The sequence below is a fragment of the Athene cunicularia genome (genome assembly GCF_003259725.1).
Source record: "Athene cunicularia isolate RWA chromosome 5 unlocalized genomic scaffold, athCun1 chr5_part1, whole genome shotgun sequence".
Classification (NCBI taxonomy): domain Eukaryota; kingdom Metazoa; phylum Chordata; class Aves; order Strigiformes; family Strigidae; genus Athene; species Athene cunicularia.
The window spans coordinates 34,852,875-34,876,719 of NW_020799101.1; the positions used below are offsets into that span (position 1 = coordinate 34,852,875).

The 23,845-nt window shown below is 36.6% G+C and overlaps 2 protein-coding genes across 2 annotated transcripts in view; one reads left to right on the forward strand and one right to left on the reverse strand.

The window, feature by feature from the left end:
* AVEN (apoptosis and caspase activation inhibitor) overlaps window positions 1-1,993 on the reverse strand; it is an 82,441-nt gene extending 80,448 nt beyond the window's left edge. Inside the window, exons 1-2 of the mRNA XM_026849307.1 lie at window positions 1,910-1,993; window positions 862-1,042 (exon numbers count right to left, since the gene is read on the reverse strand). Coding sequence (XP_026705108.1) covers window positions 862-1,042; window positions 1,910-1,993 — 265 coding nt within the window. The remainder of the gene's footprint in view (window positions 1-861; window positions 1,043-1,909) is intronic.
* CHRM5 (cholinergic receptor muscarinic 5) overlaps window positions 1-23,845 on the forward strand; it is a 49,256-nt gene that overhangs the window by 17,693 nt on the left and 7,718 nt on the right. The window lies entirely within an intron of this gene.

Consider the following 23,845-nt stretch of genomic DNA (forward strand, 5'->3'; position numbering starts at 1 on the left):
ATCTCCTTTGCTCTCCAGGCTATGTTACTATCCAGCTCCGAGGTCCATACCAGGCATGTGGACTCCAACCATGCTTGCCATGCAACAATACCATTCAGAGAAGTCAATACATATCTCTTGATCCCACGATTAAGACTGGCAATTTAGGCCCAATTCTGCAATGTTCATGCAAAACTGAACTTCAGGATTAGATTTTGACACAGAGAAAGAAAGATCTGATCCTTGTTTCTTTGCTGTAGATGATTTCTAACTTACCCCTCCAAGTTGTGGCTGAAAAACCCAGTTATTTAGATTTGAGAGATTTCAGAGCTTCCAAATTGCTCAAAAACCCCTGTAATACATTGTTTGCAGCTTTTTACTGAATGGTATTCCAACACATTGGCACATCAAGAGTTCCTAAAATAATTTTAGGTAACTGTTATTTGTGCAACTGCCTATACTATTCAGATATAGCTAAAAAAATAGGATTTAGTACAGCGTGTCCCTCCACCTCCTCCTTCTATTATCTCCTTTGAAGAGGGGAAAACAACTGAGCTTTATTTTCAAGGAGAGTATCACTTGCTATTCATACACACATCTGTACAGTGCTGATTACAAATCTTTGATAAAACAAACAACAGCAAGCAGCTGTTTGACTGCTTTGCTGTGTTTAGCCATACTAGCAACCTTCTTTGTTTTCTGGAAAAATGAGCTGCTCCCATGGAGACTTTGAACACTCCTAAATACATCAATGGCAGACTTAGAGGCAGAGAGCAATGGTATTCTAGGTTCCTGTTTCATCATCAAGGACAACAGCCAGAAAAGCAGTAACGTTTCAAAATGCAAAACTAAAAAACTATCTATAGAGTAAAAAATGCTTACCTGCTGAGCTAAGCAAAACATTGAAGTCTGTTCCTCTCTGTGATTCCCCACATTCACTCCGTCCCTCTTTTTCTGTATCCTCATAGCGGCTCCAGTTGGAAATAATCTTTCTTCTTGAATACCTTGTTAGCTCTTCCTTCTCTTCTTCCTTTCGTGATTCAGTATCATCATCCTCTTCTACCTGTGACGTTTAAATGGACAGTTAAGCCACGGCAACTCAATAGCATTTTGTTCTGTATTTAAACAGTCTCTGTTTAAGTACTAACTCTAACACACAGAAAGACAAATCAGCCTGGATCCTGGTCAAAATTTTAGATCAGGTGCTACCATCTTCCTGAACTGTATGTAATTCATCAGTAGTGTAATTAGTGAGGCTTCAGTTCTTACAGAGGTCAAGCAGTGACACTGATGCAAGTTCCACTAGTTTCCCTTCTATTCTGGAAGCCCATAACAAACACCTTCCTTCCTGAAACTGAGAGTAATGTGTAGGGAGCAGAACTGAGAATTTAATCACAGTATCTCCATCCAAGTGTTGCAGTGATACAGATGATAACTAAAACAACATGTTTTTAGAGCAGAATAGGAAGAAGATAAGAAATACTGAAGAAAAACATCCAAAAGGGTGATCTAAGTAAGAATTTCCATTATAACCAACTATAGGGTCTTAACTCAAGTAATATGGATAAATTAATCAAATTACTTCCTTCATGAAAGCCATTTTATGGAAACACACATGGAAAAATTAAAGAGAATGCTGGCAGTCAATCTACTAGCTCAAAGTCTTAAAAAGCTGTAGTGTCCAAAGAACTCATTGCAGAGTCATCTTAAGACACAACCAAAAAAGGCATTTGCCACAAGTACTCAACAGCCATGGAAAAATCTCCCCTCCCTTGAATCCTCTGTATCAACAGAGCTCTCCTCTCCCAGAGCTGGGGGTTCAGCTGGAATGACTATCGGTTCAGATAACAGAAAGGTTTGCTTCCTGGAGGAAGGAGCACTCAACAGGCAAGAGAACTGAGAACAACCAGAAAGGTTCTGTACAAGATACTTTTTGCAGAGGTCTAAAGCTCTGAAGAGATGGAGTAAGAGAGTCAAGAAGGAAGAGATACCCACTGTGTCTGCGCCTAAACATTCCTGCTGACAGCTCCACTCTCTTCTCTCCTTTACTCCATCCTTTCAAAAACCACAGTGTCCTACCACCATAAAATTAAACTTCACTGTCTCAACAATAAGTACGTTCTTCATAATCACAGAAGGGAAATTCATGTTTATCTACACTGCTGTAAAGCTTAAAGCCATCTCCATTCAATCTAAAATATTTTAAAAGCAAGCTACCTTTTGGTAAGTCATTATATATCCATAAACCAAAGCACCCTTACAGCTCACCACCAGACACTGCTTTAAGGAGGATCTTGGCTTTGATAGTTTAAAACAAATGTAATCCTGAAATAAATGTGAAGAGCAATTATTTATGCTTAAAAAAACCCTTGTAGTTGAAGAGCTGAAACATCTTGTTCAGAAAGATTACTGAAATCTCTAGTAGTTACTGTGTTTCTAAAACATTAGGGTTTTTATAAGCACATACTGTGGACTTACATTACAACACTGGATAACCTGGTAAAAACAACTGCACAAAGCCACTATCAGGAACAAACCATCACTTCATTAACTTGTTTTAGAATCGGTGAGTTACTTTCATAGGTCAAGAAAGGACATAGGGCAATCCAACCCTGTTTTAGATTGATTTTAGAAATCCATCGTGAAGAAGACTTAACTAGTCTGTAGAAAATTTTGTAGTTACGTTTTGGCTTAGCTAGACAAAGACAAACTCTTTAAGATTTTCATGTTCCTTTAGTGTCCAATTACACAACAGAAAAACCACTATCAACGCCAAATAACTCCCTGTTGCATACCAAATACTATATTTGGTATTGTACATCAAGTACATCACAAAAAGACCAACACAGACAAAAAAGCAGGAAGTAGCAGTCTGTGGACTGTGGAACGCTACTACTCCTTAGTTCTGAAAATATATTAAAAATGACCAGAAGTAACTGTGAAGCCTGTTTCATGGCTTTTACACAAATACCTACTGAAAGGCAAAGCATCTTCAAACACAGTTGTGAGAGTTTAGGTTCTCCCATGTTTGATGTCTGGACTGCCCAGCATATCATACAAGTAGAACTATAATAATGACTTCCCAAGAAAAATAATCCACCGATCCTCATAAACAAGCTTCTTTCAGCACTGTTTGACAGATGTGGTAAGGAAGAGCATGAAGGAATAGTAAATCATCAAAGATCTTAAAAACAGATTAAACACTTTCAATTATACAAATATATTCCCAGTTGTGAAACAGCTAAGAAGGAAAATATTCTGTGCTAATTTTAGGTAAATTTTCTCTGCTTTCTATTAATCAAAGAAATACACTAAAATGGCTGCTGCAGACAAACGGTTGTTTGCATGAGCAAGGGGATAAAGTCACAATTCTGTATTACTGGGGACTGATCCAGAGCTATAGTTTCCACAGAACAAACGCCAAATCCACTTATATCAAGATAAGAACTAATTCGTTTCTCTTCTGTTCTTCTCTTATAAATTGAATGATTTGCTGTAATCCAGCAAACCTAGTGAAATTCTGTGCTCAAACTAACTTGAGTTGATAGAATTCACAAGTAAAAGCAAGAACAGTGCTACACCGATAGATTTATGTCGTACTTTGCTTTTGCTTTTAAGAAAATATCAGAATTACCTTAGGCAACTATGGCATTACATATAATTGCTTACTATATGTTTAAAAGATTCACTCCTTTCAGCTGTCAACATAAACAAAACATTCCTATTTTAACAGGCTTCCAGTAAACCGATATGGATTCAAATGTTTTCTTTTAAACTGGACTAAATTCTTTTTCACATTCTGTTATTACCTATATTATACAGCACACCTTGAGGAAATTTCATTTCTTAGAAGTAAAACTTTTAACTTAAACTTTAAGAAATAAACCTCAAATTCTCATGAGTGTTAATAGCAGTTATGCAGCATGGGTCCCCAAGTACTGTCCTGAGGTTTACTTCTGAAATGAGTAAACTCCAAATACATTTCCAATAAATATTTAATGGAAAATTTTACATGATGCACTGCCATGCCACAAGACAAAACTGCAAATAATCACATCTGAATATTCAACATTCAAACAACTTAAAGATGAATCTTTGGCATTAAAATTATCAAATACATAAAAAAAAAAATCTCTGATCAGTGAAGAGATTAATTTGCTTCTTCTACCATCTCACGTGAGACAGCTACCATCTAAAATAACCTCAGAAACACATAAACACAAATTTTCATTACTTTTGTCTTAGCTGCCTATTCAGCTAGAATATATGCTGCTACCATTGTCATCATATCTTACTAAAAATTAGTCTTAATCAGTAGAGAGCAAACATCTGTCCTATGTGTAATGAAGTAAAATAGCTTCCCTCCTGCCCCATCCTCAAGTAACAAATGATACAAGCAGAAACAAATTTTAAAAGTCAACGCAAATATAACCTATAAAACAGTATTACTTGGGTAAGGAGAAAAATATATGCCTTTAAACAGTATTGAACTCCATCTACACATTATTGTTGAGGGGTATAACACACCGTGATACCACAGGAGGTATAATATTTATCTGGTGTGACTCTGTTTCAGATAGTATTACATGCATTACCATTCGCACATTTCATTGAAATTTTGAAAGTGGGGAAAGCATGCAAAAGCCCATTTGAACAAAACCAGGAAACCTTCAGGCTGTTTTGCCTATCAGAACAAAAAAAATATACAGTGTTCTGCCTAAACACCAAGTTAATCAAAATCATTCACACAACAGTGAAAGAGCCCAGCTCTCCTGCAGAGCAGCTTGCATGATTTGGGGTCTTCCACCAAGGAAGGCGGCATTTCCATCCTTTACCAGAGCCTATGACTCTGCTTCCCTTCTGAAGGAAAGCAAAATGCATAGCACACATAACCCCAATCTACAGTCTCTACCACAGCAAAAGGCTATTTCAGTGTACCCTCCTTTATACTAATTCCGCATACAGGGTCAGGGACTGTATGGTATTGAGAAAAAACAGGAAAGCAGGCTTTCTGTTTGATTTTTCTTACAGACAATAACATTTTGACGCACATGGTTCAGAATGAAGGTGTCAAAATGAAGTAAACGGTGTTCTGAACAGGCAGTCTCCCCTGGGGTCATCTTTCTGCACTTCCCTGGAACCCAGAGTAGTTTGGACTAAACCAAGGCTGAAGTACACAATGGAGAAAGTGCAACAGTGACCTCTTAGATCCTGCTTCAATTACTCAACCACTCTTCACTATAAGCACAAGTCAATCCTAGCATGTTAGGCATATGTGTGCACTCAAGAGATGTCGAATTCACAGCCCTTTAAAAAAAAACAAACTAAAAATGCATTAAAAGTCAGAGCTTCCATTAAGACTTTCTAAACTTGTTATTTATTACCCTTAAGAAGCCATGGGAGTTAAGGCTTACAGCCCTCTTCCTGTTCAGTTCTATTAACTCTGTAAGAAAAGTTTAGAACATTTTAATCTTTTTCAGTACGTAGAATATTCTATAGTGTCTGGGAGGAACACAGAAACAACACACTTTCAGCTTGCCTTTCTCTAGGCAAACTGCCCTTCCCCATTATGTAGGTATCTTGCATTATTAGACTTTCGTTCTTGTTTATTTTGTAGTATTTCTCCCAATTTTCTTCCTTAGAATGTCACTTTACAGACATACATAAACACAGTCTGCATTTTTTTGTTAGAAAGAGCATAGCTATTTTTCCTCCTTCACCTTCTTCCCAAATTTATAAAATAACCTTTTCATTTTATCTTTCCGATTATATTGATCAAGTACTACTTTTCACCTTTGCTACTGTAACTTGTATTAGTTTTGAATGTTACACCTCTCAAAAACATACACATTTCCTTAATCTTTTCTATTTTTTAGAAAAGGACACTTACCTACAATACCCCATCTTACATGTCCACAGTAAATAGTTAGTCACTGTGAGGCACAGACTCCCGACATTTGTTGCTTTCCCAACCAGCAAGAGTACACAATAATTCCTTGAGTAAACTTCTGTCTTTATCCCCTCTTGCCTTCTTAGAAAGTGCTGTAAGGCTGTGGACAAGTGCCATGACATTAAGGTTTATCTGTCTCATTCCCAGTTTCTCTTTTCATCAGGGGAAAAGGCTAGAAAGACAAAATGAAAATATCCTATGGGTTGAATCTGAGCTAGACTATCAGCTGCGTCATGGACATGTATCTTTTCCTCATTTCTATTTAAAATAGTGAGATATCTGTGCAGAGACAATTTCTCCTCTCCTCATCCCAAGCTCAGCAGCATCTGCTACAGTCAAATTTTCACAGATGGAATTTGTAAGTCATAGGGTCAAAAAAACATATATAATTAAGCAACAAAGCAGTTCATAATCTCTATACTTTAAACTGTTTTGCAGAATAAAAGTTTGTACACAAAGGCTTGCATAAGTGACAATAAGTAGCTTGGCTGATAGTAACTACTGAGTGGTTCCTCTAGGCAAACATAAATGGAAATGTGAAAGACTTAGAGTTACATTGTAATGACTTAAAATTGCTCTTGGAAAGACATACCTGCTTTTAATTTCATGGTTCAAAGTTATTGCTGGTGTAACTAAACAGGAGCAGTGAGATTACACCAGCGATTATTTTTAGCACCATAAGAATACAACAGTCTCAAACAGATTTGATTTTTTCTAACAGTGCTCATTAAATGCACTTTTTTTTACCTTAAATCCAGAAGGGTACAGGAGAATCCCCTGACAGCTTAATTTTCTCTATCACAATGATTGATAGGCTTATACCTTATGATAGTTATATATAGTATAATAATCTTCAAAAAAGTTGTACCGATTTTCCACATTTACCTAATTACAACCCCTAGATATATGTCCCTCTTCTCTGTCTTGTAAGTAATTAGAGATTTATTAACATTAAATCTAAAGTTGGCAAAGGAACACATTATCTGATTCATTGCAGTGGAAATTTAATGGGCTCTCTAAAAGACTAACTGTGTAGTGTATTAAAGAAAAACAATATATTCAGAATTATGGCACATGAAAGCAGAAGTGCATTTTTAAACGTATTTCTTAGATTACTGCTATCATTTTACAAAAGACAAAGTACTAGTGAAATTTTGTTGATACTGATGCAAGTCTGTGTTTAGAATCAAGATGTCCTTATATACAAGAAATAATACAGAACATTATCTTTATGAAGTTACCTAGACAGACATCTGAAATTTAGTGATAGAATTTGAAACACAATTCACAATGGTATAGACAAACAACAATTTAGTTTTAAAAATAAAAACCAGAAAGTACCACCAATAGTGAATTAACAAGGTAAATACATCTTCAGTATATTATATACATACTCCGCTATCTGAGAAAATCCCATGAAGCATGACAATACATTGCTCTGTCTATCTAGGAATAATAACAATAAATTTCTGTAAAGAGAAAAAAAAGCTTGTTAAAACAATATTAAAAAGATCAGTATGAAGTAAGAGTGGAATACAATCCCCCAAACTATTCTTATTTAGTACTCTTAAACTAGATTTTAGAAAAGTAAAATAAAGTTTGTAAATTTCCCTGAAAAATAAGGTTTTCCTAATTCCTAAGATAACATAGCTTCTTTCAGAGACAGAAAACAATATTTTGTAATAATACTCAACAACACCTGCCAAAAACTGAGCTGTTAGCATATCTATACTGAATTGTTTTCAACAGACATCATATTCACAAGTCTAACTACAATAACAGTGAAAAAGTAAACATAATAATCTTGTCCACCAAATTATTTTGCTTCAGAGTTCCTGCTTATTGTATCTGAGATGCAAATAATTGGAACTGACTAAAAACTTCAAATGAAAGAGACTGTTTTCTCATTACTATTTAACTGAAAAACACCACCTCTAAAAATATTCTTTGCACTCAGTAAATTTATAACATGATCAAGCGCCAGGAGGCTACCAGTCGTACTTCATCTTTCTCACAGATCATTATTAATATTTCCACAAGCTATAGCCATATATTTTATATGAATCTTATGCCTCACTGAATTGGAACAGCCTCTATTAGGAGCTAAAGCTCTCCCTTAGACTCACTGAGACAGGAAAAAAAAAAAAAAAAAGCCCCACGGGCAAACTGCTTGGTTATTTTGTTTGCAACTACTGATTTAAATGGCAGGCTATCTTCTCTTTCAAAGAACTAGAAAATAAACCATAAATTCTGATGCTCACTTTCCACTGCTGTCTCAGAAATACCTCTGCAACCTGCTAGTACACAATTAGCTGCGTGGTCCTTCAAATGGGTGGTTTACAGGGGCAAAAATGAACCAACCTCTCTTATTACACACACCACTGAAGTTTTGTACTGAAGCTTCTAAAGATCCAGTATGAAAACTGTTGAGTCATAGATAAAATAAAATTAATAACCATGCAATGTATGTTCACAGGAAGAAAGCCTGAAAAGCTCTATTCTCTAACATTAGAAGTAGACTTGTGAACTTGGTAAAGCCTGTCAAATAAGCATTTATTTCAGAAACTGCATCAAGACTTTGCTCATTAGATACAGGATTTTCCAAACTACAAAGCCACCGGCTAAAATCTAGCTCTAGTCATTCAGATTAAAACTCCAGACTGAAGGATATTTGATGGGCTATGTTGTCAGAATAGTGTAATTATAAACTCAGCACTCATTCTGCACTAATTAAGAAACTCGGTAGAGAATCAACAAGCTGCAGTAACTGTCGAAGTCCTTTGCCTCCCTTCCCCAAGGCTGAGCCATGCTGTGAGCAAAGAGCCTGTAGGAAGCTTGTCCAGCTGCTGTCTATAGATAGAGACACTTGATTTTCTAAACTTGCCAAGCCAATACATTTCCACCAACAGAAAATCAACTCTATTTTTTCTTTAGTTCAGTGGAAATGATTATATGAAAGTTACTGGCAACTATGCAAACTCATCAAGCAATTTATACAAAATTGTCACACGGACCTTCACGAAACCTGGCAGATCTTTTACCTTCAAAATGACAGTAACTTAAGAAAGCTGAATGTTTTTCTTACAAACACTCAGTCAAAAATACGAGTGCAAACATAAAATAGGAGTCTCTCGACACAAATAACAGGTTTCAAGAAAACCTTACAAAGTAAGTATATTGCCACAGAGATTATAGCATTTTCAGCTAGATTACTGATTGCTCCTACGTATAAAACGTATTTGTCAAAGTCAGGTAGTTTCTACATTGCATACATATGGATTCACATATGTGAATGCTGTATGTCATATTTGAAAACCAAATTATACTTAGTATTCTGGATAGGTTAAGGAAAATTTCTACAGAAAGTTATTTGTTCTTACCAAACCTGCCATTCCTAAACAGAAGTACCCTGACCTGCATTAAAGATTGACTGTATTCAGAAATCAATTAAATTTTTATGTCAAGTATTATAGAATAATCCAAGCTGAATGGGATTGTAAGAGGTCATCCTATCCAACCATCCACTCAAAATAAGGTCACAACTGAAATCAGACCAAATGGGTTGGGGCTTTGTCCACTCCTGGCTTGAAAACCTTCAATAGTATACCTGATTCTTAGTGTTTTGCTTTGCTGTTTTATTCTAGCACTTCTGAAATTGCAAAAGCAGCTGTATTAACAGCAACTTGTAAAGAACACACATGAGGAGTTCTGTAACATCACGGAATCAGTTTATTAAGGGCATATATTCAACAACAGTTCAATAACAGATTTTTTTTTAAGTGTATTGCTATTTTGCTAGTCTTCATAAGTCAATGAGTAAGACAGCTTCTCTCAATAAACATATTATAAACCGATATGTACTGAAAAGCTTTGTACTTCTGCAACCATACCAGTGATAAAGTAAAAGTATGATAAATTATGTAAATAGCTCACTCAAAGCAGCATCCATCTGCAGAACAGAGAAAAATTTGAGTCTTCATCCTAACCCACAAAGTTTATTTCATAAAGTTTGCTCAAAAGAGTAAAGTTTAGAGAACACCTCAGTTCTACAGACATCTAATGTTTATTTAACACCCCCTACATGCACACAGTTTTAGAACAAAACCAACACAAATCCAGCAACTCTCTACCAAGATCAAAACCAACATGTTGAAGAAGCATCAGGTTTTCTCATGCAAGGAAAAATACATGACAAAGTTTCTCAACAGATCAATTTTCTGCTACAATGAAAAAAAAAAAAACCAAAAAAAAACACCTTTGGAAGTATTTCAGCTGTGCTATATTAAGAATGAAGAGTTCTCCAAAATCTGTGTTACATTTGAATAACAAGATAACTATTTCCTACTTCTAAATTCACAAATATTTGATAATATTTAGTACCAAGTTAAAAGTTTAGGTTTCTTTTAATGCATCTATTTTGTAAAAAAGAAAGCACATGAGGAGTAAGACATTATTTTTCTACGGATTTCAAAGCATGAAAATAACTACTGATATTCACCCACACTGTTATATTTTCAATTGGCAGAGCATTAAAGAAAAAAATTCTGAAAGACACCAAACAGAACAGTATTCTTTGAAACTGTACACCTAAACTGGCAAAAAAAAAATCAATAGTTTTCTTCTCTTTCCTACTGCTAACCTTCTGCCAGCTTAAGTTCCTTGTATCACTTCACAGCAGAATCAAACAAGCACAAATAACGGTTAGATAGGCTGGAAGCATGCCATGAAACATGGGATCTGGGAAGCAGGTCCTTCTTTTGTATCTGGCAGCAGTTTTCTGCTAGATTGGCTAAATCTACTGATAAGCCATATCCTTGGCTTTAATCTCCTGCGATGTTAAACTTGTTTTTCTAAAGCCAATTTTGTTTTCTCTTTCCATTAAAGACTTGCAGATTCTCCATTACTGTTCCTGTTCTACATAATACATGTGGACTCACAGGTGTTCTTTGTCAAATTCATGTATTTTAAAATATTTTTTTTAAAAAAAAAAGATACTTTGCTATAAATGTTATTGTCGTGGTTTAGCCCCAGCCAGCAACTAAGCACCATGCCGCCGCTCACTCACTCCTCCCCTGCCCAGTGGGATGGTGAGGAGAATCAGGGGAAAAAAGTAAAACTCGTGGGTTGAGATAAGAACAGTTTAATGACTAAATTAAATATAATAATTATAATAAGAAGAATAATTGTAATGAAAAGGAAGATAAAAAGAGAGTGAGAGAGAAATAAATCCCAAGAAAGTCAAGTGATGCCCGATGCAATTGCTCACCACCTGCTGACCGATGCGCAGCCAGTCCCCAAGTAGCCATCGGCCCCTCCTGGCCAACTCCCCCCAGTTTCTGTACTGGCTGTGACGTTCTATGGTATGGGATATCCCTTTGGCTAGTTCGGGTCAGCTATCCTGGCCATGCTCCCTCCCAGCTTCTTGTGCACCTGCTCGCTGCCAGAGCGCAGGAAACTGAAAAAATCCTTAAGTTATGATAAATGCTACTTAGCACAACTAAAGCATCAGTGTGTTATCAACATTATTCTCACACTGAATCCAAAACACAGCACGGTACCAGCTACTAGGAAGAAAATTAACTCTGTCCCAGCTGTCCCAGCTGAAACCAGGACAATTTGCGTTGACTGGGAAAACTTTCAGCATGAACTTTAGAAAATCTGCAACTGGTTTTAGTTCCCCTTTTCAGTTACTGCTTTAAGATAGTCACATATGTAATGCATCATTTTAGAGATTCAGCATACAAGTATTGATGTCTGATTCACAGTGGGAAATTCTATCAAATTTAAATTAAAACACCCAACATCTGTCACTTTTTCAGATCAACTGTCACATAATAACAGCATATTGCAAACACAAAAATATTCACATAATGAAAATTAAAGCTGTAAAAGGAGACACTACTAACCTGAAACCCTACAAAGCCACTATATAAGAAATTAAAAAGGACAAAATTCTGCTTTCCTCTCCCCTTTCACTATGTCTGCAATATTGTCAGTAGCACAGTCCCCAAGTTTTTCATCTTTCTTTACTAATACACTGCCATTTCCCAATTATAATTTCACATGCTACTACTCACATCCTTACTACCCTTCTATCAACAAACTGGCAGATCCAGCCATCATGCATTTTTGAAATTCAGTTGCATGATTACATTTATGGTGTAGCGCAATGAAGCAGTAAGACTGCAGTTACAGCCTCATTTGACAATATTTTCAGAAAGGGGGGTCAAAAAGGAGTAATTTTTAGGACCAATACAGAGCCACATAGTAAATCAGTGAACAATAAATTATATAAAAGATACTAAAGATAAAAAGCAGATTGCCTAACATGCAAACAAAATGCATAACTATAAACCTGAATGCAAAACCACATATCAAGGAACAATAAAGCAGGATATATATATATATATATATGTATATATTGAATGACACTGATTTAAAAAAAAAAATAATTGAGCCACACTAGACAAAATAAGCATGTACTACAGTGATGCTACATCAAAAAGATATATCCTCAACTCACAGGGTTTTAAACAGCATTTCTGAGACCAACACTAAAATTACTTTCTTTAGCAGAAAACCATAAAAGACACAGAAAGTACTAACTACCCACTTGAGAAACAGACACCAAAACCCTTCTTCCTCCTTGCCTTTTCAGTGATGTGAGAAATGTATGGGGCTGGTCAGTGAGGAAGCCCAGTTTTATTCTTTTCCATTTTCACAGATGACTGCAAACCACACAGTCAACATAGCGATGCAAGGAAAGGGGAAATGAGAAAAAAAGTAATTCATCAGTGATATGCTTCCAATCCCTGACTCATAATCAAGGAAGGATTTTCATCACAGGTGTTCCCAAGTGGTGCAAAAAAGCAGCCACTCACTCTCCATTATCAACTTTCCTTGTGCAACTCAGTAGTCCCCGTCCTAGCACAAACTCAGCAAAAAAGAGAAGTTAATCAGCCAGAGTTCCCTCAGGCACTGTGCAGTGTGCTGTCCCATAATGCAGCAAATTACTGCCAAACATCTGATTTGTGGTGGGTTTGCCTCCAAGAGAGACAGGCTTATGTTGAATCCACATGCACTGTAATTCTAAAGTAAAATTGTAAGAACTGTATATTTAAAAAAATACAGCTGCATGATGGGTAATGTGTCTCTAATGACGCTCCTCCAAAATAAAAGGCAGCAACACACCACACCCCCAATTTTCAAGCTCTTTTAGTAGTATAGCTCAAAGACATTACAGGTAGTAGCACAGCTCCCTGAGCACTATGTCCTCCAACTGCTATACTATTCGAGAATTAATGATGAATGTGTTTGGGGATTCTGTCCGCATATAAAAATATCAACATAACACAGATAAAAAAAGGTGTAGACACATCACACCGTCCCAACTCAGGCAGAATTTTATACCAGCAATGTGTGGCATGCACTTGGTCTCAAAGAAGTGGCCCACTGCAGGCAACAGAAACATGAGGAATTATAAAAAACCTTTAAAAACTATATCACCACTGTACACTTTTGACAGAAACACAAAAATTTCTACAGCAAAAATAGTTCTGTTTGTCCTGAAATGACCTGAGAATAGATGGAGACTATAGCACAAGAGAGAGGAGTGCCAAAACAAAGCATCTCAAAGAGACAGTGAAAATAAATACAATCCATGTTTATTCAGCTACTGGAAAACTACAGCATTTTATCCAGAAAGTGGAAATAAATTCAATTCCCTTCTCTGCACAAATGCATTTCAAGTTGCATCTCCCACACCCCATGAGAATACAGTGACTCTCCATACTCTGAAATGGGTGATCCAGCCCGTTTTCTCAACCAGACTTATTCAACTTTGTACAGCAACTGGACACTCCTGGCAAGAGAACCTGAAAAGCTGGTGTCCTATGCTCCATGGAGATGCCAAATCACCACATATGTGAGAAAAAAAAGAAACAAAAAAATCTCTAAGACTTCACATCACTCCTTCTTTCATGCCTGCTCTATCTTTATGACAGTATCATGTTTTTACATAAAGTACAAAGGGACTGAAGACAAAGGAATTGAGAGAAAGTCAGTTCAAAAAGTATTTAAGGTCCGATGCCAGGTCACTTATCTGGGAAGTGAAAAAAAACTTGACTGCACTTTGTATTTGAAACTGGGAAGAAAATAGACCACAGTTTGAACTTGCTCCTTTTCTCCACATTCTACAGATCCTTTGCTTCATTACCCACTGCAGATTGAAAACTTCATCGTGCACTCTCTGAAAGCATCAGTGCTAATGGCTCTGTAACCTTATGCACAAGCTGCTTCTAATGTAAGCTGGCAGACACAAGGATGATTTTGCAATATATATTGAAAAACAGCTGAAAAGAATACATTCCTTCATTAAGAGACATTTTTTTCGGCATCATAAACAGCATTTTCAATGGCTAACAAGGGATACAATAAGGCAAGAAAAAAACTATTATTATTGTAAGTACATCAATCCGCTTTGCTTTCTCACTGAAAATAATTAAACCACTTTTCATTACACTTCCTTCTTCAGGGTTTCACATAATTTAGATAAGATTTTTTTTCCCCTTCCAATTATTCAAGAGAAAACAAGCATTTGTAAAAGACACTTAATTGCAATTCTTGGCAACCAGCTTAGGTATTTGCAAATCCCTTTGCTTTTATGGTTTGGGTTTTTTGGGGTGGATTTTTTTTTTTTGTTTTTTTCCCAGACTACACCTCATGAAACGCAAAGACAAAAAAAATTTATATTTAATATTTTGTGCATTGCACTTTATGCTTTCTCACCAGTATTAATAAGATTAAACAGCACTGCCAAATGTTAAAACTATTCCAAGCATTACAGTATCACACGACAGAGTTATTTCTTCAAAAGTATTAATGGGGACTAGGTTATGTTTGCATGTTTCTCATTGTAGTCTTCTCATATTGGCATATTTACCTAATAGTGAATTTTTAGTGAGACTCCAGTGATTTTTAAGCATTGTCTATCATTAACAGTTTACTTCCTTATAACTCACCTAGACATCATAGCTCTTCCAGTACAAGTTCAAGCCATTTTCTCAATTTAAGGGAAAAAGGAAAAAGCTAATGCTTGCTTTTTTTTATTTTTTTCTTCCTTTAGACTAAGGAAGGAAGAGCCTCAAGAGAGGTTCTTTCATGAAAAGAGAAAAAATATCCTTGCAAAGAGTAATCCTCTTCACTAGTTTGCTCTCTTGGTGACCTTTAGAGAGATCTACCAAAGCTAAAGAGAAACTTAATTAGCAGAAAGGGCAGCTGAGAGAACAGGTAGCAAGAAGAAAAAAGCTTTTAGTCTTTATTGTACAGGATGAGAATTTTTGAGAGAGGGATGAAATCCTAAGACTGCTTCATAAATGTTGGATACTGGAACTCATCACTTTGAGTTAGCTAAAGATAGAATTAGTCAAGAGAGACATTCTATTCTGAAATCTATGTTTTGCATAACAGGAATGATGTTCCAGTTAAAAGGAAAAACATCTCATGAAGCACACAAGAGACTTGTTCTTGAAGATTTTTACATAAAACTGTTACTGCTCCAAACACTTCTGAAGTATGATTCTAGAAGCTGCCTTGATAATGTCAATAGCAAAAAAATATTTCTCTCCCCTTTATTTTTAAAGTGGTTTATGGGTAATTCAAACAGATTAGTCATGTGACTATGACTTGGTGTGAACTATAGTCCTCCACAATATGTAACTTACAGATAAAGAGTGTAGCCAAAGTTTCCTCCCTGAAAAGCATTTTTGCAGTTGTAGAAAACCAACCTGAAATAACAGAAGGAAAAGTCTAGATCCTGACAAGTTCTTATGTTCAAACTTATTTACAGCTGAAGAAAAGAATAGGACTCCTATCTAGACGGAACACCTGTAAAACACATATCATCAAACAAGGCTTAAATAATTACAAACAGATGTAAACCTATCAAGTGCTCATGAAGAACTCCACTGTGCATTTTATCTCCATGTTTATTCTGTGACAGCCTCTCAAGAGGCTCAAGAAGAAGTAATGTTGTTTCATTTTAAAACACCTTTATGAAACTGTTTTAAAACTACACCAGGGTGGTATACCATGAATGTTTTCAAATGCCTGCCTTTGCATTCACTCAAAAACCCCAGATTTGTATACCAAATCTGAATCCAACTGACTGCAGATATGTTAGAGGTCACCACTCAAACCTCAGACACCGCTTCCTCATTCATCTCCAACATTTTTTTATTTCTTGAGGGGGGAGAGGGGCCATCGAAAGCTCTGAAATATATCTTTCCAAATAGCCTTAGGGAATGTGCTTCCTAAACCCAACATTGCAACATGAGGTAAAGCAGCAAAGAATCACTATTTAAGGTCCTCGACACCCTAATGCCATACTTGCATAAACAAAATGTTAAAACATCATTTTGTCCTTGGTCTAGAGTATAATTCTAAAAAGTAAGAGCTACTGCACACTGATGCTCTGATCCTGCAGTTAACACTACTGTGAGGAAGTTCTAAAAATCATTCAGAACTTGCTGAAAGTACAAACACATGCAAATTACCAACAAGGTAAAAGAGGAGCAAACTGTACTTGTTGGGATGCGCTATGATCCCAATATTTTTTGTGCACATCACATCTTTACCTGCAATAGTCTGCACTGTTGCCAGCCCTAGGTGCATAGAGAACACTAACTGCAGGAGAACTTTGCATCCATTTTGCAGTGGTGAGCTCTAGACAGTGTTCAACTGTCTAGACAACTGGTGAATAACTATGGTTCCATGAGGAGGGAACCACTTTGAGTCCACCAGTATTACATTTGAGTGTACCCCACAAGGCAAATCTGCACCAAAAATTCTTGACAGTGATTCAAAGTAAGTACAAAGAGTCATGACAAAAATACTGAAGGAACTAAATTTTCTCATTAGCACAAATCATTTCTGAACTTTACCAATAAATTTTACTCTGAAACAATCTCTTAACACCCTTGCTAACAATTAGGGTGAAGTGGAAGGAAAAGAAATAAGGAGTATATTGAGCCTCTCTTGCTTCCATAGGCATGTCACCTACTGTTAGAAATTAACAGGAACATAATAAGCCAGTGAAGTCAGCAAAGCAGCATAAACTGAGTAATACTGCCTGAAACAGAACATAGAAAGGAAAAAAAAAAAATCCACCACCAAAACCCAAATTCTTGGTTTGTCAGGCAGTCTGAGAAAGCTGAAGGCCTCACAACATGCCAGTGACAGAGCAGTAGCCTACAAAGAGCTGTGCCCCAGAATCATCACTCTGTTCTCTACAAGACAGAGATCCTGGCTATTCCAGGGTTAAAGAGAGAGTCTGTACAGTCTGTAACTGTACAGTTATCCTCTGGGAAAAGCGAAGCAGGAATAGAAGCAGGACCTTGAGGCAAGGTTCTCACACTTCAGCAGATTTACAGATTTTACCAGCAGGATGTATTATTAAGTCTACCTGCAGAAAAGTTAAAGTCTTATTAAAAAAAAAAAAAAAAAAAAAAAGAGAGAAAGAAAAAAAAAACCCACATGCACATAAAAATACAGAGGAATTGCATACATGAAAGAAAACAGTGGGAAATGGACCCCCTCTGTGCTTTACACAGAACAGTGAATCACACAGGCTTGAAATTCTTTGATTATTAAAACCTGTAAGAAATATTCCCTGTACTTGTTATAAGGCTCTAAATCACTACTGAACCAATAATCAGCAATTTTTTGTTTCTTTAAAATACAGTGAAGCCTTCTGATAGCTACAAAAGGTTATGCAGCACCATTAGACTGGCTGGAAACCTGTAACGGGGCTCCTGAAACTACCCAGTTACTTTTATGAGGAAAACTGAAGCAGTACCGTATGGAATAATATTTTATTCAGATTTCATCACTTCTACAAATTTCTTTATTCTTCAGCATAAAAACCTACTATCTCTCACTTGATGTACCCATACAAAACCCTGTATGATGTTCTCTGGGACCAACTACTCATCAATCTAGCACAAGAAGATTTTTAGCTCAGAATTACTAAGTGTCCCCTTCCTATAAATAACTTTCCGTCAGAGTCGTGTTTGGAACAAACACCCAATAGCAAGTCCTAATAGTTCATACGTATATGTGATTTTCATATGTTCTACTGTACGTTCAGAAAACATCATGCTGAGATGAGAAAAAACATTCTGATGCCATGATGTGCCCACATCCTTACTCTCCATCATTTAACTGGGGCACTTGCCCTGCCCCAGGACATGGCCGGGCTGAACGGCAGCTCAGCTGGCAATCAGCACTAAGAGGTGGGCTGCCTGCCCCACAGACTAGTCCATTGTCTCATGGCCAAAACAATTTTAAGATGGATGGATGGATGGATGGATGGATGGATGGATGGATGATTCTTAACTCTGTAGTTTCAGTTCTTCCCTAAATTCTAAAACATATATACAAAAATACACTTTATATATAAAATATATTTATAAATATTTTATTTTGTATTATTAAAATATATAAATATCTATTTTAAATTACAGAAAGTTCTTGGGAGAGCTTCTCCAATATTCAAGGTATTACAATTTTACATTTTCTCTAAATAAAATCCACTCCATTTTATGGGATAATTACATCTAGATAAGGTAATGACTGAAAGTTGTGTTTCATACAATTAGCAAAATATGGAGCTGATAGTTATTTGTTTAAGCTAGTAAATTTTCAGGACAACCTGTTTGAAAGTTAAGAAATTACTACCACAGAGACTTGAGAGGAAAAAGAGGAACAAAAGCATTTACATAGGTGAGGATGGAAATACACAGCCATCCAAACTAAAAAACCCACATTCTTTCCAAAAAAAAAAAAAAAGTCAGACATGAAGATGTTATGCAGCAATGATGCTGCATGTTCACCTGTGTAATGAAATGTTTTCAGTACAATTGTCTCAAGTTAAATCAGCAGGGAAGTTGGTGAAATACAATGAAGGAAAAACAATAAATATCACTAAACCATTCCACGCTAAACAACTGAGGATTATTACAAAACACTGCAGTCCCCAGTACTGTGAAAAACAGGTTTCTCTATTGTCTAGAAACTGAAAAGAATAAATTATCTTTGGCTGGATAAAAAGTGCTTATCTTTTTCTATCGCAAGGGCAGCCTTGAAAAAATTTAAAAAAAAAAATAGTGCTGTGACAAGTGGTTACACAGCAGCTCTACTGAGTAGGCTCAGTAACCTTTGCCATACTCTTAAAACCTTTGACAATATTCTTCTGTACTGATCTCCATACACTTCCTACACATTACATTACACTATCTACCCTTTCAGTAACAATTTTTATTCTGAATGTCCAAATTAAATCTCCTCCTTGTTAATAATGCTCTTCTTCTTGTCCTATCTAAAATGGATCTGTTTGCAGCAACCTTTCTACTTAATGGAACACTATCCTGGCTTCCCCAAAGCATCCTCTTTGCCAGACAAAAAAAAAAAAAAAAAAAAAAAAAAAAAAAAAAAAAAAAAATCGGGTCCTTCAACCTTTCTTGCTAAGTTCATACCTTCTACACTTCACACCTTTCTTCATTTCTTCCCTTTGAACTTTCCCCAGCTGGTCCAAATCTTGCAGTTCTTCACTGTGATTGCATTGCTATAATTGATACTTTCTCATCCATTAAACTACCAGTTCCCTTCTATAAAATTGCAGCTTAACCAGTCACACACCTTGCAGATTTTTCTCACAGAAATCTAGTTGTGTTATATTTGATCTTGAATTACACCTTACTGCAGGTTGTTTCTCCTATTTGTTGAGATTGTATTCTGTGCTCCACCCTCCTGCCCACCCTTCCAATTTAGCACTGTTTGCAAATTTTAACACTGTATATTTTACTCCTTCATCAGAATTATTAATAGAAACACTGAACATGAAGAGATACAGAATGAAGCACTGCAAAATCCCATTTAACGAACATCAGTTTGACACTGAACCAACCACTTGTTCACACACTTTTTAAGAGACTTAATCTAAATCCCTACAGTGAGAATACTACAATCCCCCCTTCATTCACAATCAGTTAGTGCCTCTTCACATATTGCAGTGAAGAAACTCCTAAGAGGGAAGCTCTTCTCACCTCATTAGTAATTAAGTACAGCTCACAAATTGGTGTACATTAATAGAAGTTTCTTCCTACTTGCTTTTGAGAACATTAACATAAAACTTCAGAAGATTTATTGTGTTCAAGATCCAGAAATCCATTCTTCTATCTGCACAAGCTCTGTCACAGTGTTCTAAAGGAAATCAAATGTATCAGTATTTGAAAAATCCAAGCTTTTGTTGCTGTGCCTGTGAACAGATTGTTTTTTTCAGTTGCTTAGACTGTAAAGATTTAGCTCATACTAATTAGGAAAAAGTTATCTGATGCTGACAGTATTAGATGTTCTCTTAGATCAGTTCTACATGTGCATGGGCCACAACAATGAAACTATAATAAAAATGTGATGTCATTTTGAAACCAACCACAAGTAAGAAAGACTGCACTAAAATCAGTCTGTTAACCTCCATTCTTTAATAATAAAATTTTTATTGCAACCAATGCCCAAAGCCAAAAAAGGAACATTGAAACAGACCTGCCAATTCCAACTGCACTGAAGGAACACATGCAGATTGAGTGCATCACTAGAAAGAAAGTTAAGAGAATACTATGTAAATTGCAAATGTAATAAATGTAAAGGACAAAAGAAAGTTTCCTTAAACCATCTACAAAGAGATGTGGTTAAGGACCATCAGAATAAAACCCAGTAACATGTCCACAATTTCAGAAAGTTGTTTGTTTTAATAGATTATATTTCATAGAGAGAGCAATTTAAAAATTCTGTCAGTACATAAAATATGAATTCTGAGCAACTTAGAGGAGTTAGAAGTGGAAGATGATATTGGGCCAATGTCAATCAGACCTTTTACTTTAAGCATTATAATTCCACACTATCTTCCTAAAAATTAACTGCAAATGTGTTCTATTTATCCAAGATAGAATAAATGAATTAAAGCAGACAAAAACAATGGAAAATTATTCAAGGTGATAGATCTACAAAGAAATCTGTAATTTGGTAAACCAGCTTGTCATAATTAGATTCAGATACATTTTTGAAGGGAGGTCACAAAATCTTTTAGTAATCAAGCCATTTAAATCAACACACACAGAATCACAGAATTGTCTAGGTTGGAAAAGACCTTGAAGATCATCCAGTCCAACCACTGACCTAACACTGTCAGTTCCCAACTACACCATATCCCTCAGCGCTGTGTAGACCCGACTCTTACCTCCCTGGGCAGCCCTTTTCAACACCTAACAACCCGTTCTGTAAAGAAATGCTTCCTAATATCTAGTCTAAACCTTCTCTGGTGCAACTTGAGGCCATTCCCTCTTGTCCTATCGCTTGTTACTTGGTTAAAGAGACTCATCCCCAGCTCTCTGCAGCCTCCTTTCAGGTAGCTGTAGAGGGTGATGAATGCAACTAAGAAATATTGCTGCCAAAATAGTATGCAATTTAATGCCAATTTCTACTTCACTGTAAAAATTGTGAAGCATTTCCAAGAGGTTTTAATGAAGTTTGGTTTTATTAACATTCATATTACACTTTAATGAATTCATTCACCTATAATTTTACTTGCATTTTACTGCTGTGTCCGTAGCAGGCTCAACAAATCCAAATCCAGTTACTTTAATAAAATTTGATGTAGGTTTTGTTATAAAGCTTTTCAGAATTGAAGACACAATAAAAAAGAAACTCCTCAGGCAACAACTAAAGCTCCAGCAATAAAATACTTAAATATCAAGTTTAGCAGCAATAGATTCATAAACAAATGGCATATAAACAAATAAAATTATGTTTAGCATAGCTTTAAAACTATAGAAGAACCTAGACTTAACTACATTCCCCATATTATTACCTGGCTCTCCAGGTTTGTAATTTACACATTGCCACTGGATAAGATCGGACCCCCATTACTGGAAGACAGTGGGGTATCCTCTCACACTAACTGCTTACTCTGGGTCAAGCACCTCTTGCTGAGATGGTACATTTGTGTAAAACAAGTCACTGCTGAACAGAGAAAGCACTAAGGAACTGAGAATGAAAGGGGGTACTAGCCTGGCAGGTAAGAGCTGAATCTGTTCAGAAAACATGCTCTAGCACATATCAAAGACAGTACAAGGGAATTTGTCTGACCACACAGGTGGAAGAAAGAAGTGGAATGAGGAGGTACTCCCTCTTTCAGAAGTGGTAAATTCTGAGATTGGCTCAGAGGTAACACCTGACTTGAGCAGCTGAAGGCTGGCACAGCTGTTGATGCTATTGCTGGATTGCTGGAAGTCAGTCCTGTCCAAGCTGCTAAACAAGATTTGTGACAGGTGTGCTAAGAGACCATGCAGTACTTAATATCAAAAGCCTCCAGGGCAGGCAGAGTGTTAGGTTTAAGCACTCTTCAGTAGAGTTCTGGGAAAATCTTAGCTATTGCTCCATTTTTAAAGATCCAACCTATATTAGCCTTAGCCAAAAATAAATTAAGTCACTGTGCTAGGCAAAGGTGCAGAGCATGTCAAAGTCAGTAACACAGTGATCAGCCAAAACACAGTGTAAACTGGCCCAAAATAAAATTTTTTAACTGCTTCCTGAAATACTTCAAATAACAATCCAGACAAGAATGCATACATATAACATGATTCCCTTCCTCAGTGCACCTTTAAAATTATGAAGTGGGTCCTACTGGGTGAACAGTACCAGAGCGAAAACAGATATGAATGTATTTCAACTTAGTAAGAAATGGTTGAATGACTTTAAAAAAAAAAAAAAAAATCAATCTGGGATAGAAGTTTCCTTAACTAATACAAGTGCTGAATTTCCACCCCTATGCCTCCATGGCTTATGAGGGAGCACTACCGTTTTACATCCAGAATCCAAACCTGTACACACACATCAGTATAAACTCTGAAATTTATATTGCTTACATGTGAAATTACCAATCAGCACTTTAGGTAACAGTACCAATCCAGCTGTATCTTTTACCTTTCAAAAAACAAGTGCTAAAATGCATCTAAACACAATTACAAGAGGGATGAACATTTTACGGTTTTTAAATCCACCAGCAACCATGGGAGCTCTAATACAGGGGTTCAACTGAAGCCACAGCATCATAAAAGTCAAAGTGAATCTAATCAATGTGATGCTGAAAATGGGGCAGCAGCTGGTCCATCTACATTAGGAGTCCCAGTGCTGCCAACACCAATCAGTATTAGGTCATCGTTGTAATCTTTTTGCCAATCCAGGGACAACCATGATTTCTATGTTGCAACAACTCTAACGGAAGCAAGACAATCTGAATGTAGTACTGTCAAAGCATTTATAAAGGGAAACTGTTTTTAAAAGGCACAGTGTGGATCTCGTACCATGGTGGGTTGTCGAAAGCATTTTAACATTTGCACAGGAAATTGAAGGTGTAGTTGTGCTACACTTAGGCACGCCTGTGCTACTTTTAATCTGCTAAAACACTTTATAATTGGTCAGAACACAACCATCAACTTGCATTAACAACAAATGCAGTGTGTTCCAGTGAACCGCAGAGAGCAGTTCTGTAAGAAGAGCTATGTCACCATGTCTGCGTCGCAAGTAGCACAGGCTAGACAAGACACACCCTCGTTTCAACTTCTGATCAGTGGTGCAAAAATACTCAGCCATTCTTCATTTCTATTTGGAAACAGAGGAAACATCTGAAATGCGCCTGAAAACATCTTTCACGCGCATTTTTCAAACGGGACTTGTATTTTTCAGCACAAACTTACAAGCGCGCTTCAGCCCGCAGACCCCTCTCCCTGTTCCCACCAGCGCAGGCGGGTTTCAGGGCGGGTGTGGGGGCGCCGGGCCTCGCAGGGGCTGAGGCGGGCGGGC